Genomic DNA, 16,986 nt, shown 5'->3' with positions numbered 1-16,986 from the left:
ATGTATAATCACTGAACTTGATCACGTTCGTTGGAATGAAGCTTTGAGTGATTGTCCCTCGGTGGACGACATGACCTCCGCTTTTTATGATATATTGCATGGCATTATTTTAAAATATGTACCTAAACGTAAACCTTCTAACAATAAATATCCAATTTGGTATTCTCGAGCCTTGAGGATCTGTCTGAGGGAAAAATATAAACTTCGGTTGAAACTGCGTAGATATAACAGTAATCCATTAGACCAACTGACATTCAACTTACTGAGGAAAAGATGTTTAAAACTCCAATCGTCTTGTTATAAAGATTATAAAGAACGGCTTGAATCTCTATTACGATCAAACCCAAAGTTTTTCTGGTCTTTCTACAAAAGTAAAAAACAGAATAGCAGCATGTATCCAGCCCAAATGACCCTTAATGATAAAACAGCTAATAATGGTCCCGACATCTGTAACCTTTTTGCTGATCAATTTTCTTCAGAATTTTGTAATGATAGCACTGACACTGAAAGTTCTTTTTCTTCTGAAGCGAGCTTTTCTAATAATTTTTTAAGCAGTGTACACGTAACCCCTGATACAGTGCACAATGTGATAAAAAGAATGGACCCTTACAAGGGTGCAGGTGCAGATGGTATACCCGCTATATTTGTTAAAAATTGCGCCTCTGCTCTTTCTTATCCGCTTTCTATTATTTATAATACATCTCTATCCACCGGAACTTTTCCGACAGTTTGGAAGAACACAGTACAGAGTTGGTTAGTAATTATAGACCCATCGCTATTCTTGCAGTTTTTGCAAAGATCTTCGAAAAGATTCTGTGTCCCTTGTTGCAATGGCATTTAAAACAGTCCATCTGTCCTTTTCAACATGGTTTTTGCACTAGTAGATCTACATCTACAAATTTGATATCTTTTATAGACAATGTCTCAAATGCAGTTGATTCTTGCCATTTTGTTGATGTAATTTATACGGACTTTAGTAAGGCGTTTGATAGAGTTTCCCACTCTATACTTCTCAAAAAGTTATCATGTTATGGAATTCTGGGATCTTTGCTCAACTGGTTCAAATCTTATCTATGCAATAGGGAATGTGTTGTAGTAATTAATGGATATGAATCTCAACCATTCAAGGCATTTTCAGGGGTACCCCAAGGATCCCATCTGGGTCCTACATTGTTTAATGTCTTTATAAATGACATTTCCACTTGCTTCCAACATTCCAAATTTTATTTGTTCGCTGATGACCTGAAATTTTTCCGCACAATTTCCAACCCAAACGATATACCACTACTTCAGGGAGATCTAAATCGCTTGAGCTCTTGGTGCAATTGTAATAATATGAGTCTCAATATAAGCAAGTGCCATTTGGTCAGTTTCAATAGACTCAAGTCTGTTCCTCAGAGGTCTTATAAAATAAAAAATATTACCCTTCAGGAATGTAGTGAGATTCGTGATCTAGGCATTATCTTAGACAAAAAATTGCGCTTCCATTCACACATTGACTCCATCTGTAGAAAGGGATTCAAGAACCTGGGCTTCATTCTGCGTAATTGTAACGACTTTAAAAACCCTAACACTATAATTACCTTGTTTAACGCTCTGGTGCGTAGTGGGCTTGAATATACGAGTGTAGTCTGGAACCCACACTATAACATTTATGTCAAGAGACTGGAAAGCGTTCAAAAGCGATTTATGTGGCATCTCGTTTTTAAATACGGCCTAGCTAAAAAAATTCCGTCTTACACACAAAGATTAGCGCATTTTAAAATGAATACTCTTGCCGATCGAAGATGCTTGTTGGACAACATGTTCATGTTCAAATTAATTAATGGCATTCTGGATTGTCCAGAATTGTTATCAAAGATACTGATCACAGCACCATCCAAGTCTTTGCGAATGAGTAAGCGTATGATTTTCTCAGTACATTCTTCTAAGACAAACCTGGGCCATAATTCCCCGCTAAACAGGATAATGAGGTCCTATGGTATTATAAGTAGGAGTAATGAAATTGACATATTTAATTCCAATGTATTTAAATTTAAGAGAGAAATCATGCGTATTTTGAGCAGTCATAAATGTTAATTATTGATAATTTTTATTAACCTAGATTTCGTCAATTTTTGCTTATATATATTTTTTTTCTTGTTAAGTTTTTTGTTTCATTTTTTGTTTTATATCTTGCTTGATTATTGATTAGTTTTAGTTTTTGTTTAATTTTTCTATTTTTTGTTATTTTGGGTAAACTTTATGTAATTTTTCTTAGAATTTAATTTTGTAATTTTGTGTTGTAATTGTTTTATTTTTATTTTTTATCTGGAACGCAACGTTATTCATTTTTTTTTGTTATTTGTTACCAAATATTGTCAATGTTGTTATCACCTTTAATTAAGATACCACTTGCTTTTTTTTTATTGCACTATTTATGTAACTGCAATGTTTTTAGTGTGTATTTTGTTGGTGATCTAATAAATAAATAAATAAATAAATAAATACAATTTTTGGCTGTCTGTCTGTCTGTTTTTTCCAGCTAATCTCTGAAACGGCTGGACCGATTTTCACGGGACTTTCACTGGCAGATAGCTGATATAATGAGGAGTAACTTAGGCTACTTTTATTTTAGAAATTTATTTATTTTATTACTCTGCGAACTGAACAATAACTTTTTTGTTAAATTCCACGCGGAGGAAATCGCGGGCACAGCTAGTTTATTAAATATAATATAAGTATAAGTTAGCAATTAATTGAAAATTTTGAAATACAGCTTCTGTAGAATTATTGAAATTAGTATTGTTGTGTGTATAATATCTTATACCTTTCTCAGTTTCAAAACATATAAAATCAATTTATTATACAACAACTAAAATCGGGTTAGTGTATAACTAAGGAACATGCCACATTTACCATATTTTTACTTTTTTACATCATGTTATACTTGACTGAAAGAGATAAGTTCGCCCTTGCCAACTTCTTATATCATAATGACTTTTGTAAAATTACTTAGTGCAACAAATCATATACATATATGTTATAATGAACTCACTGCCACTAGAGGCGTACTGCACGGCATTCTCCCGCGGTGTGTCTGGGACTCGGTTGACGTAGCAATGTGTGGGCGCCCGTGTGGGCTCCCTCTGTCGCCTACACTCTGCGTCTCCCGCGTAGCTGGCGGGTCGCATGTGCCTTTGTACCTGCACCTAATGTTCATGTTTTCATTCCCGTAATAATTTACAAAATATTTTATAGCAACAGCAGCATTCAGCCTGTAACATCTCACTGCTGGACATAGGCTTCTTTCTCCACCTAGGAGAAGGATTGGAGCTCACTGCTCCACTGCGAGTTGGCGGATATTTCCTTGCTTTGAGTAACGATTGCTATCAGGTATTTACGATGACAACCGTGATTGAAAGCTTTAATGTACTCTCCGAAGTACGTTGGGGAGACCCGCAAAGACAGACAACTAATCCGGAAAGAAATATTTGTACAAGTACAAATATCCATTTCGAGCGGGATTTGACCCCGCAAACCTTCGGTGTTTTACGCGACTACTCGCACCACTACACCAGAACGGTTGTTAGTAATAAATAAAAATACTTTATTTGATATTAAATTTATTAATTAAAAAAATGTAAATAGTAAAATTAGATAACTAAGAATTTAATAAATTAAATCTTAAAACTATAATTTACCTCCGTATGTTTAATCCTATAATTTTCCTGACTTGTATATCCATGTCCTTCTTTAATGGTGTAATGTTCTTTAAGATACTGTTCATCTAAAAATATGACATTAATCATAAGATATAATAAATAACAAAAAATAAATTAATCTGGTTCAAAATCTTACCAAAAGATTTCTGATGTCGCGGCATTAGGCGGCAGTAACATACAATAATCAACAGAATAACAACACCGCAAATTCCTCCAATAAGCCAAGATAACCAAACAATTATAATGCGACCCTGAAAATATAATTGAAGCAAAATTTCCCATCTTGATGCCAAGTAAAATATTGATTTTGCATGCACATTGTGCAACTTACCTGCAGAAACATTTCACTTTAACAGGGAAGGCGAAAAACGCCTCTTTTTGATCCCCTATTAAATTTATTCCCTAACATTTTACTTTTTTATTTTACGAATGTACTATCTAAACCTAATAAAATATTGTTAAAATTAAAAAAAAAGTGCTAAGGTATGTTCTCATTCTTTCATTTTTTTACTTTTTTAAAATCTGGCGCCTGCGCCCTAGAGATATTTTTGCTAATGAATGTTGCCAGCGAAAATTTTTTTCCTTTAGCGGTCAGACAATAATATAATATAATCCAACTATTAATTTTTTTTATTGTATACTAGCTTTTGCCTGTGACTTCGTCCACGTGGAATAGTTATTTTGAAACATTCTTCATTGGTGTTCCGCTCCTATTGGTCTTAGCGTGATGATATATAGCCTATAGCGTATAGCCTTCTTCGATAAATGGACTATATAACAATGAAAGAGATTTTCAAATCGGACAAGTAGATCCTTAAATTAGCGCGTTCAAACAAACAAACTCTTAAACTTTATAATATTAGTATAGATTTGTTAAAAACAATGTTCAATATGAAATCCTCCGTTCCTTATAATAAGAGCGGGCCTGATTGGAAGAGGATTAAATAATGATATACATATAAGTAGATAAATATTGATATAAAACTAGATAGGCTACTATTGTACAGTATTGTAGTATATATGAAATTTTGTTAAAGATGAATAATATTTTATTGCATTACAACCTATTTTTGAAGTAAAACTTCTTTACGCACGCTTGACTTGGGAAATAAGCTGGTGACTGCGTGACGAGAGCGTTACAAAAATTGTGGTTGCGCGAGACGAGCAGAAGTTGAGAGGCAGATATAAGTTAGTGAAAATAGAAAAATCAGAAGAGATAGCTACGTTTCGTAAGTTTTACTGCAGTCGTATGGTCTAAAGCGCACTGGTTTTTTCTGTTATAATTTTTTCAGTTTATTAGTAAATTAGTCTAGAGCAGTTTTACAATTATAATATTAATGTAATTTTGAAATCAATCTCGGAAATCTAATGTAGTCGTCTCAATATAATTATTCGTTTTTACAAATCGGTTAAAAATTAATACCATCTATCACCAGTTAGTATCACACAATAAGATACTTTTTCAATAATATTTAAAAAAATATTTTGTCTAACATGTAATGTCTTCATTGACTGTTAGTAGCTGATAATAGTCATTTGTAATATCGATCTAAAGTACTTTTAATTTGATTTAAATTTTAGTAATTTTGTTACTTTAAGTGCCAAACTCGAATGAGCGCGCTATAACATATGGTTCAATGTGTAATAAGATCGTGTTCAAAAACCCTTGTGACACTAATTTCACGTTGCCGTGTAAAAATTTTCTAAATCCTGTACAATTTCAGATTTTCTGTACGAAGTTTTATGGATAGAGTAATATATATTTTAACTATTATTTTACGTGCAATATTGAAAAACGGAACGTTTGTATTATTTGTATTTATGTACCTACTTGTTCTGTTAGGTATCACTCGAAACCACGAAACTCATTCTGTCCTGTCATTCACTCAATCTTTGCTCAATCTATAAATGTATAGTACTATAGTCAGAATAATTACTATAATATATTTGTGCCTATCTTTGAATAAAATAAGGTCGTCATGTTGTTATTGTGAATACAATACTCAGCTGATTGTCTCGTCGTTGACCGCTTGTGGACGTTATCAATTTTATTCGTATTCAAGAAGAGAACGTAAATCGTACGATCGTAACGTCATAAACAAATCATCGCTTCGTTAGTTCATATATATTGCGTAAAAAAGCGGAAATTGTAAATCAAACTTATACATAACGATACACACACGCGTTGTTAATATTTATTTTTATTAATAAAGTAAATATGTTAAGTAATAAGTGCTCTTTTTTAATAGTAGTTGCACTTTTAGTGGCTCAAAATTCCTTGGGATTATCGCCGGTTATTTTTAGTAAGTTTTAATTACATTAAGTACAGATATTGACTTTTCAAGTCAATGCTGATTACTCTAGAACCTATTTTTTTTATATATTATTTTTGTTTGAATCTCTAAAATAAATATGAATAAAATTTAATTTTCGGTTTTCGTTTTCATATAGTTGTTGTTTTCACAATCCTTGTTATGTACCTAATTTATAGTGATTAGTTTCTAGTGATTATTTTTTTTACTGAAAGGAGAGCTAAACGTTATATATATTCACAGTATTTATTTATTTTATTTTAATTAAATTTTGACAAATTAAATTACCAAAATTAGAAATATTATTTATTCCAATAATAAAAAAATAAATACCAAACAAATTTTATTTAGACATTTAAATAATGTTTGAAATTCATAATTTTGTACTTATCGGAATTTTAAGAAGAAAATAAACATTCTTTGAATAAAAATAATATTATTTTTTAATCATGTGTCTTTTTGTTTCTCTATTTCTTTAAAAATTACTGTCTGATATTAAATTCTACAATTACGAACCAAATACTAAAGTACACCCATACACTTTAAAAGTTTGTTGGTCTATTACTTAGTGCTGTGAACCTATCTTTTTTGTAATGTAATCAGTGACGTACTTTAAGATTCAACACTCCAGGCTATTTTAATTTGCTGCCCCATAAATTAAGAGAAAAATGAAAAAGCAGTGTATTCATACAGGGATAAGTTAATTTTTTATTATACACATTTTTTTATTTATCCATTGTAAAATTCAATTAAATTTTCACATCCCTAGTATGTATGCTCGCTCAACTTGCGCTCTTATCTCCTTTGGCCCTAGGGTAAATAAGCCCATGAATGCAATCTAATCTAACTATAGTAAACTAGCCGATCCGTGCCCACTTTGTTGGGCGTTAATTAATTTGTGATGCAAATAGTAAAGTAATAGTTAAGTTTTCATCTTGCTTGCATTTTTCCGACTTGATTTACATATCCTATTATTTTTTAATGAAGTTTTTGTTCAATAACAATCAAATATAGCCTATATAACTCCTGAATAGTGTAGCTTTCTGTTAGTGAAAGAATTTTCATGATCGGATTAGTATTTGCACAGATTACCCCCAAAACAAACTAAAGTTAGAAACTTTACCTTTTTATTATTAGTATAGATAACAATTAACTTACCATTACTAATATTAATTATGTATGTAACTCCAGTACCAGGTGACGGAGGCAGCCAATTAGAAGCCAAATTGAACAAAACAAATGTAGTCCACTATATATGTGAGAAGACTACAGATAAGTACTACAACATATGGCTCAATCTAGAACTGCTCGTCCCATTCGTCATTGATTGCTGGGTAGACAATGTACGCTTAGAATATGATAATGTGACTCGGACAACCACTAGTCCTCCTGGAGTGGACATCGCGGTGCCAGGCTGGGGTAATCCCGAACCCGTGGAATGGTTGGACCCATCGCACGAGTCTGCTGGGGCCTATTTTAACACCATCGGAGATGCTCTAGTCAAAATGGGATATGTTAGAAATATATCCTTGCGAGGTGCTCCATATGATTTCAGAAAAGCTCCTAGTATGTATCTATTTATTTTTTTGTATAAATGTTTGCATATTTTTCTTATACATCACATTGGTAGTCACACCACAAGCATCACAAGCACGTTGCTTGCCCTACCCCTAACCCCTTTTAAGAGCTCTGGCTAGCTTACTTACTACAGAAACCCAACACTGCTTGGGAGCAGTATTACTTAGCTGTGATCATCTGTAAGGTTGAGGAACTTCTCCAGTCGGTGCTTCAGATTTTGAGCCAAGTATTTCCTGCTTTGCTCTACCCCAATATTTACTATAAACAAATTGTAACTCCAAGTTCCCGACTGCGCAAAGTAAACGTCTCCTTTCTGGTTTATGGTATTCGTGTGTATAATAAAATCCCACAAACAGTTTTGGATTTGTCTCAACATAAATTTAAAGTTTTTATTTAAAAAAAAAAATTTACAGATAAAGCGTATTATTCGGTGCAGGATTACATAGTTGATAAAGATGTGTGGACTGAGTGACGCTGTATTATATGCAACATGTTACTAATTTTGTAGTGAAATACAGTTTATATTATATTATATTTCAAAAGAGTAATTGTGGAGTTTCTTGCCGATTCTTCTCTGCAGAATCTACATTCAGAATCGGTGGTAGCTTTACTTTTACAAAAATAGTAATTTATTTTTAAAGTTTTAATTTGTATAATGACGATTCGAAAGTGCTCTTGATTTTGGTTAAGATAATATTATTAATTTTTTAGATGAAAATGGAGAATTCTTTGTGAAGTTAAAAACTCTGGTGGAGGAAACATACACCATGAACAACAAGTCTGCTGTGACACTCCTAGTGCACAGTATGGGTGGCCTTATGGGGCTGCACTTCCTCAGGCTTCAGACGCAAGCCTGGAAAGACCAGTACATCAGACGGATGATATCTTTGTCCACACCCTGGGGGGGAGCTATGAAGGCACTCAAGGTTTTTGCTATCGGTAAGTCATGTTATGTTAGTAATAGTTATGCCCTTTCTGTTCCAATACCCTCAATATTTTGGTGGTAAAGCCATAATTCAGATCCTTAACGAAGTTATGTCGACACTAAATATTGAAAACTTTTGGCATTGTGATATAATTTTTGATATCCACTATAACACCATGCGTTGCACGAATACTGATACTACTGACGACTACTGACCTAAATTTAATGAAACACCGTATGTAGCTAATTTTCCAGATTGCCATACAGAATTCCTTTTAATCAATGAATTCCAGTCCAATCGAGAATTACGTGAAACCGCTCGTCTATAATATATATAAAAGCGAAAGGTCATTCATCATGAAATCTCCGAAACTATAACACCTAGAAACTTAAAATTTGGCAGGTAGGTTCCTTATAGAGCGTAGGCATCCGCTAAGAACGGATTTTACGAAACTCGACCCCTAAGGGGTAAAACGGGGGTTGGAAGTTTGTATGAAAGTCCTATGTTTTTGAAGTAAGAGACTTGACATTTAAAATGTATGCTCTATAGATGGTGATAAGGTGTCCAAATAATGTATCTACAAAAATCAAGTCCCTTTTGGGGTTAAAACGGGGGATGGTAGGTTGACTCACTCATCACAAAATCTTCGAAACTGTAACAGCTACAAACTTGAAATTTGGCTGGTAGGTTCCTTATAGAGCGTAGACATCCTTTAAGACCGGATTTTACGAAATTCAACCTCTAGGGGGTAAAACGGGGGTTGAAAGTTTGTATGAAAGTCCTACGTTTTTGAAGTAAGAGACGTAATTTAAAATGTATGCTCTATAGATAGTGAAAAGGTGTCCAAATAATGTATCTTTAGGAGTCAACTCCCATTTGGGGCTAAAACGGGGTATGGTAGGTTGACTCACTCATCACGAAATCTCCGAAACTATAACAGTTACAAACTTGAAATTTGGCAGGTAGGTTCCTTATAGGGCGTAGACATCTGATAAGACCTGATTTTACGAAACTCGACTCCTAAGGGGATAAAACGGGGGTTGGAAGTTTGTATTAAAGTCCTATGTTTTTGAAGTAACAGACTTGAAGCTTAAAATGTATGCTCTATAGATGACAAAAAGGTGTCCAAATAATGTATCTTTAGAAATCAACTCTCTTTTTGGGTTAAAACGGGGAATGGTAGGTTGACTCACTCATCACGAAATCTCCGAAAATATAACACCTAAAAACTTGAAATTTAGGAGATAAGCTCCTTATAGATTGTAGACACTCGCTAAGAACGGATTTTACGGAATTCGACCCCTAAAGGAATAAAACGTGGGTTGGAAGTTTGTATAAAAGTCCTATGTTTTTGAAGTAAGAGAGTTGAAATTTAAAATGTATGCTCTATAGATGGTGAAAAGGTGTTCAAATAATGCATCTTTAGAAATCAATTCCCTTTTGGGGTTAAATGGGGGATGGTAGGTTGACTCACTGATCACGAAATATTCGAAACTATAAAAGATACAAACTTAAATTTGGCTGGTAGGTTCATTGTAGGGTGTAGACATCCGGTAAGAACGGATTTTATGATAATCGACCCCTAAGGCGATAAAACGGGGGTTGGAAGTTTGTATGAAAGTCCTGTGTTTTTGAAGGAAGAGACTTGAAATTTAAAATGTATGCTCTATAGTTGGTGAGAAGGTGTTCAAATAATGCATCTTTAGAAATTAACTCCCTTTTGGGGTTAAAACGGGGGATCGTAGGCTGACTCACTGATCACGAAATATCCGAAACTATAAAAGATACAAACTTGAAATTTGGCTGGTAGGTTCATTGTAGGGTGTAGACATCCGGTAGGAAAGGATTTTATGATAATCGACCCCTAAGGGGATAAAACGGGGGTTGGAAGTTTGTATGAAAGTCCTGTGTTTTTGAAGGAAGAGACTTGAAATTTAAAATGTATGCTCTATAGTTGGTGAGAAGGTGTTCAAATAATGTATCTTTAGAAATCAACTCCCTTTTGGTGTTAAAACGGGGGATGGTAGGTTGACTCATTCATCACGAAATCTCCGAAACTATAACAGCTACAAAGTTGAAATTTTGCAGATAGGTTCCTTATAGGGCGTAAACATCCGTCGAGAACTTTACGAAATTCTACCCTTAAGGGGATAAAACGGGGGTTGGAAGTTTGTATGAAAGTCCTATTTTATTAAGTAGTAGTTAAGTAAGAGACTTGAAACTTAAAATGTATGCTCTATAGATGGTGAGAAAGTGTCCAAATAATACATCGTAATCTATATATATATATAAAAGAAGAAGGTCACTGACTCACTCATCACGAGAACTCAAAAACCGCTAGATAGTCCATCCATTCAAGATGGACAAAGATGAAATTTGGTAGGGAGGTAGCTTATATTTACTAGACGTCCGCTAAGAACGGATATTGCGATATTCTAAGGCTAAGCGGGTTTAATTGGGTTGATAGTTTGTATGAAACATATACAGCAGCTATAAGTTCGCCTGATAGGTTATTTATACTGCAGCCTGAAAATAAAACTAAAAATGTGGTGTATAGAGAGGTTTTATAAAAATAACTATTAAATTATACTAAATCGTGCCTTTGAAAAACTTACTCATAGTGATAAGCATTTCAAGTTACTGAAATAAAAAAATAGTTTGCGCTAAGCATCTTAATAGTAATGCATATCTTCATAACCACGCGGACGTAGTCGCGGGCAACAGTTAGTGTATTATAAAACAAAGTCCCCAAAAGCGTATGTGATCGATTCCCTCAAAATCTACTGAACGGATTTTCATGCGGTTTCACCAATGGAGAGAGGGCTTCAAGAGGAAGGCTTACGGAACGGCTAAGCCGATTATGATGAGAGTTTCACTGGAAGTTTGCCGGGAAAACTTTGTGACAAACCGATTTCAACGCGGGCGAAGCCGCGGGCACAGCTAGTAGACTATATAAATCCATTGTTAAAATTGTTTTCTAATACTTTGCATGATAGTGCATTTCTAACAATTTATGTTTTAAAGGAAAAACCGCAGTTCAGGATTTTCCACCTGTGTTTATAATCGCACAAAACAACAAGGATAGTTGTTCTTAATGTAAATAAATAAAAATACACTTTTTTTAAACTAAAATGGTTTTTATAACCAACGTTAACAGGTAAAGATGTTTCTTGTTAATAATTGTTATTATTATACCTACATATTTTTTTTAAATAACTTTATAGTTTGCGATTACGATACGATTCAGCCTGTAACATTCCATTGTTGGACAAAAGCCTCTTCCACAATATACCATGCTGCTCCATTCCTCCAGTTATTGTATATATTCTGTACTATGAGTAACGATCGTTATCAGCTGTATATGATAAAAACCGGGACCGACGGTTTAATGTGCTCTCCGAGACACGGTTGGGAGACCCACAAGGACAGTTAACCAGACCGGAAATAAATAATTGTATAGAAACAAATATCCACTCCGAGCGGGAATCAACTCGCGGGTGTTTATGTGCCGCCGACACGGCAATCGCATCGTTACACCAGAGCGGTCGTTAATAGTTTGATAAATATTATTGTGCTGTGTGGCTACGGCATCAAAGAATATAACCACCCCCTCTCTTCCCGTGGGTGTCGTAAGAGGCGACTAAGGTATATAACAAGGTTCCACTACCACCTTGGAACTTAAGAAGCCGACCGATGGCGGGATAACCATCTAACCGCTGGCTTTGAAACACACAGGCCGAAGACGGGCAGCAGCGTCTTCGGTGCGACAAAGCCAGCCCTGCGGTCACCAACCCGCCTGCCCAGCGTGGTGACTATGAACAAAACACATGAGTTTACGAATTTTTGGCGCGAACTTGTGGAGGCCTATGTCCAGCAGTGGACTGCAATAGGCTGGAATGATGATGATGATGAAATATTATTAAGAAAACCACCACGTGGATGCCAGGTGTTGGTGAAGTTTAATGAAAGATGAATGAATCTCAAAGTTCTTACTGGTTTACTTTTACTACGCCTTATTTAAATTGTAACTATATAAATTCATTTTATTTTTCCATTTTATATGGCATTCAAGTCAGATTTTTATAATCCATAGGCGGAATACATTTATCATAGTAATAAATAGCAATAATTAAAAAAAAAAAAAAATTGGCAGGCGACGATCTGGGCTCTCGTATGCTGAGCGAGAGTACGCTCCGTGCAGAACAGATCACGTGCCCGTCTCTAGCGTGGCTGCTGCCTTCGCCTAACTTCTGGAAGCCCTCCGAGGTGCTGGTCCAGACCGACAAGTTCAACTACACCATCAACGACCTGCAGAAGCTGTTCACGTGAGTAGAATCATGCTTGTGATTTACTTAAAATACCTTGGATCCATTTTTTTCCGACTAGAATGATAATATTTTTTTTTAATTATGCTTAAAAATACATTAAATCAATGAAAAAAAAAAACATTACACACACTACCATGTATTTGACACGTAGTTAAAATAATAATTATATTTAATGATAAGAATATGTAAAGAAATAACTTTGTTAATGTCTAAGAATTCTTGTATTACATGTCGTCAATATTAAACGTTAAATATTTACAGTAATATAATTGTTTTAACGATAAGAAAATAATTTATTAGAACTCAATCAGGGCTGCTCAACCTTTTAACGGTCTGACCAAACAGCAGGCATATATGGCGGGCCACTGACAATTTCTATTTTAAACGTACGGCTCACTTGATGGTAAGCAATTACCGTAGCCTGTAGCCGTCTGGAACACCAGAAGCATCGCAAGCGTTTTGCCGACCCTATCTTCAATTCCCCCCAGGAGCTCTGGTCACCGTACTCGACAACAGGAACACACACTACTTGATAACAATATTATCGGTCGGAAACTTGGAGTTACAATTTCGTTATTCCTTCTCGTGTTTACAATGCGGTTACTACTATTTATTTCAAAACAATGAATATTTTGGTGAATTTACATAATATTGTTATAAATAAACTTCAGTCGGGCCGCTCCATATTTTGAGCAGGAAGTTTCCTACTGTGCCCAATCTCAATTAAATTACTCGCACAATAAAGCCCCAATATTAAGAAATAAAATTAATAATTATTGTTTATTTTTATAAGGTAATATTTACTATAGAAAATACAGTAACAAATAATCACAAATATGATGCTCTGTTAATGATGCGCGGTATTTGTTTTAAACTAGCTGTGCCGCGGTTTCACCCGCTTTAATTTGAGGTAAAACGTACTAAAGTATTTTTCAGCCACTACTGCCCAACCCGGGCGACGAGCAAACGCGCGGCCCGACGAAGAGATTTGATTTTACACTATGCCCTAAATTATGCGTTATTAAATGCTATAAAAAAACAAAGCTCATCTTCATAAAATTGCCTCATAGATGAAGTAATTTTCATTAGTGAGAATTGCCGAGCTCATATTAGTGCAATAAAATATTCATTAATTTTTTTAAGGAAAAAAGTTTAACTAAATGTATATGTAAATATACATATGTGTATATGTAAATATATAATGTTCTGTGTGGCTACGGCACTAAAGAATTTAGCCACCCCCTCTTCCCGTGGGTGTCGTAAGAGGCGACTAAGGGATAACAAGGTTCCACAACCACCTTGGAACTTAAGAAGCCGACCGATGGCGGGATAACCATCCAACTGCTGGCTTTGAAATACACAGGCCGAAGACGGGCAGCAGCGTCTTCGGTGCGACAAAGCCAGCCCTGCGGTCACCAACCCGCCTGCCCAGCGTGGTGACTATGGGCAAAACACATGAGTTCACGTTATTTTTGGCGTAAACTTGTGGAGGCCTATGTCCAGCAGTGGACTGTATAGGCTGTAATGATTGATATGTAAATATATGTATATATTTTGTATTAAAATGTGTGTATACTCGCCGGACAGCGACATGGAGGTGCCGAACGCGTGGGAGATGCGCAAGGACACCGAGAAGTACTCGCGGGATTTCAGCGCGCCCGGCGTCGAGCTGCACTGCCTGTACGGGCTCAACGTGTCCACCGTCGAGAGGTAGGCCACCACCCTCTGCATGTACCAGCTTGCCAACAGGCGTCCGGCTCATTGATGCTAAGCGATTACCGTAGCTTATAGACGACTGCAATACCAGAAGCATCGACCCCCCAATCCCCTCCAGCTCTTTTTCTCTTTCTCTCTCTCTGCCTCATCCATGACATCTCTGATACTGCTCTCAATTAGTCTTGTGTTCTTGTGGTGATTAAAGAGACCAGAACTCCTATGGAGGGTCGGGGTTAGTTATGGTAAAGCGCTTACAATGCTTCTAGTGTTAGGCGTCCTTAAGCTACGATAGCCGCTTAGCATCTGATGGCCCGTATACTTGTTTGCCACTTTTGAAGTAAAAATAAAAATCACAGTGTTGTGACAGTAACGTTTGGTTGCAGGCTGGTGTACAAGCCGGGCACGTGGCTGGACGGCCGGCCCGCACTGCAGCCGGGCGACGGCGACGGTACCGTCAACCTGCGCTCGCTGCGGGCTTGCGAGCACTGGAGGCGACCGCCCGGCTGGTTCAGCCGCTCCTACCCCGTGAAGCCACTGCCGCTACCCGGCGCTGAGCACCTGAAGATCCTGCACGACCCTCGGGTGCTGGACTACCTCACCACCGTGCTCGCTATACCCTGATTGACCATGAGCGTACAACTTCCGTTAATGTAAGTGAACCTTATAAAATCCTAGCTAACACTAGCTACCAAAATATTGGTTATTATAGTCGTGGGTATGAAATGCGAATCATAAAATAATTGTAAAATAATCTCAATATCAAATTAGCAGGTTTTGCATTTCTTATCTATGTATATAGTGTTTATAGTTGTTAATTATATTGTTTTCAAATATTTAACACAAATATGCCAATGGTGGTATCGTATAGTAATAAACTAGTTAATTTTTATTGGGATTACAACATTGTAGTTAGTGTGGTGTCAGTCATATTTTGCCAAATATAAAATATTTTAAATTATTTCTTGTGAAACGAACACAAGTACATAATAAACAAATAATACAGCTCTCTAATTAAACTTATTTGTTTTGCACATTTATATTTTTAAATGGGTATAAACTATTAAGTACACTTTAACTAATTTTTTTTTTTATATTTAACGATAAAATGTCTATGACTTCACAATTGACTTAAGTTTGACACGATAACTTATCTAGTCTCCGCAATAAATAACGATACCATTAAATATAAAGAAGCACCATATCATCAGTGATGATGAACAACGATAATATCGGCGTCGCTTCAGTAAATCGTGGAAGACATATCGTGTCGTTAAGTGAAAAATAAATTAAGAAGGAAATGGATAATATTTTGGAAGGAAAGATTTACATAAAGGGGCCGTTCATAAAATACCTTACGCAGCACTTTCAGTGGCCCCTAACAGATATTACGTCACAAAAGCTAGGTCCTAGCCCCCCTAAAATAATTTCATGTTTAAAAATAGCATACAGTATAATAATTTGATAAAGATACGTAAATAAATCTGCCCCTCGTCATATCCCTATTGTGTGAACTCCTGAACGTGTTTTATGGAAGACCCCTAATAGGAAGTTTTCGTAATATATTTAGATTTAAATGTAAATATACTTATAAAAACATTGTCTCATAATGATTCTCTCACTACTTTCGGCTCTCTTGTTAGTTTTAATCTAGGATAAACATGTGTTGTAATATGCTATAATAATGGAGTCAATGAAATAACTTTTACATTATTTTCACTGTCTATAGATATATTTAACATTTTAATGAATTTATTATTTTTTAAGTTATATATCACACAATTGAAATACTGCAGAGAGTATATTTTAATTTTATTTTGTGATATTTTATAAGTAAAATGACAATGGGTTAAGAGTCAATGTGATTTTTGTGGTTACTCAATACTTTTAAGAAAATTTATTGACTTTATATTGAAGTTACCATTAACTTTTCGTGAAGGACTTTCAAAGAAATAATAAGCTTTTGTTCTGTATTTTAATACCTAATCATATTGCATTATTTTACTGTAGGTTTATGTGTATTAAATTATGTAATCTCATTAGTTATTTCATTGTAAATTCTTGAAAGAAATCTATTTAAATTATATTAAATACAATATTGCAATGTTTTCATTGTTTTATTGTAAATGACAGCTTAAAGCATTGCCACTAAGAAAACTATATTTAAATGAAAATATTAAAACCTTAGCTTATACGGCTGTGATATATTGAAAACTCGTAAATCAAATAAGATTAATAATATTTTAAATTTTAAAGTATAGTAGTAGAAATAAATTTTAAAATAATTAGTTAAATATTTCACTCAATTTTGTTATTTCAATGCAGTGTTAATTTTATTTTTATTTTTTCGACTAATGACAAATGAGATATGTAAGAGGTGAAGTTTTTTTTTTTTTTTTTTAATTAAAATAAAAATTAAAAAGCA

At 34.9% G+C, this 16,986-nt stretch overlaps 1 protein-coding gene across 1 annotated transcript; it reads left to right on the top strand.

The window, feature by feature from the left end:
* The first annotated feature begins 919 nt into the window (after positions 1-919).
* On the top strand, positions 920-15,185 carry LOC123668314 (phospholipase A2 group XV-like). Its single transcript, XM_045602077.1, has 8 exons — positions 920-957; positions 2,195-2,205; positions 5,969-6,007; positions 7,208-7,582; positions 8,306-8,533; positions 12,674-12,845; positions 14,436-14,558; positions 14,948-15,185. The coding sequence occupies exons 1-8, from the start codon at positions 920-922 to the stop codon at positions 15,183-15,185; spliced, it is 1,224 nt and encodes a 407-aa protein (XP_045458033.1).
* Positions 15,186-16,986: the final 1,801 nt, after the last annotated feature.

This window comes from Melitaea cinxia, chromosome 3 (genome assembly GCF_905220565.1).
Source record: "Melitaea cinxia chromosome 3, ilMelCinx1.1, whole genome shotgun sequence".
Taxonomy (NCBI): domain Eukaryota; kingdom Metazoa; phylum Arthropoda; class Insecta; order Lepidoptera; family Nymphalidae; genus Melitaea; species Melitaea cinxia.
Note: the sequence above shows the minus strand (reverse complement) of the source record. Positions and strands in the feature narration are given on the sequence as shown.

What these genes read in the sequence shown, in the direction of transcription:
- LOC123668314 (XM_045602077.1), top strand. Translation starts at nt 920, where the DNA reads ATGTCTCAAATGCAGTTGATTCTTGCCATTTTGTTGAT. An exon ending in ACTCAAGGTTTTTGCTATCG is followed by an intron (nt 8,534 to 12,673) that starts GTAAGTCATGTT and finishes AAAAATTGGCAG; the next exon opens with GCGACGATCTGGGCTCTCGT. An exon ending in AACGTGTCCACCGTCGAGAG is followed by an intron (nt 14,559 to 14,947) that starts GTAGGCCACCAC and finishes GTTTGGTTGCAG; the next exon opens with GCTGGTGTACAAGCCGGGCA.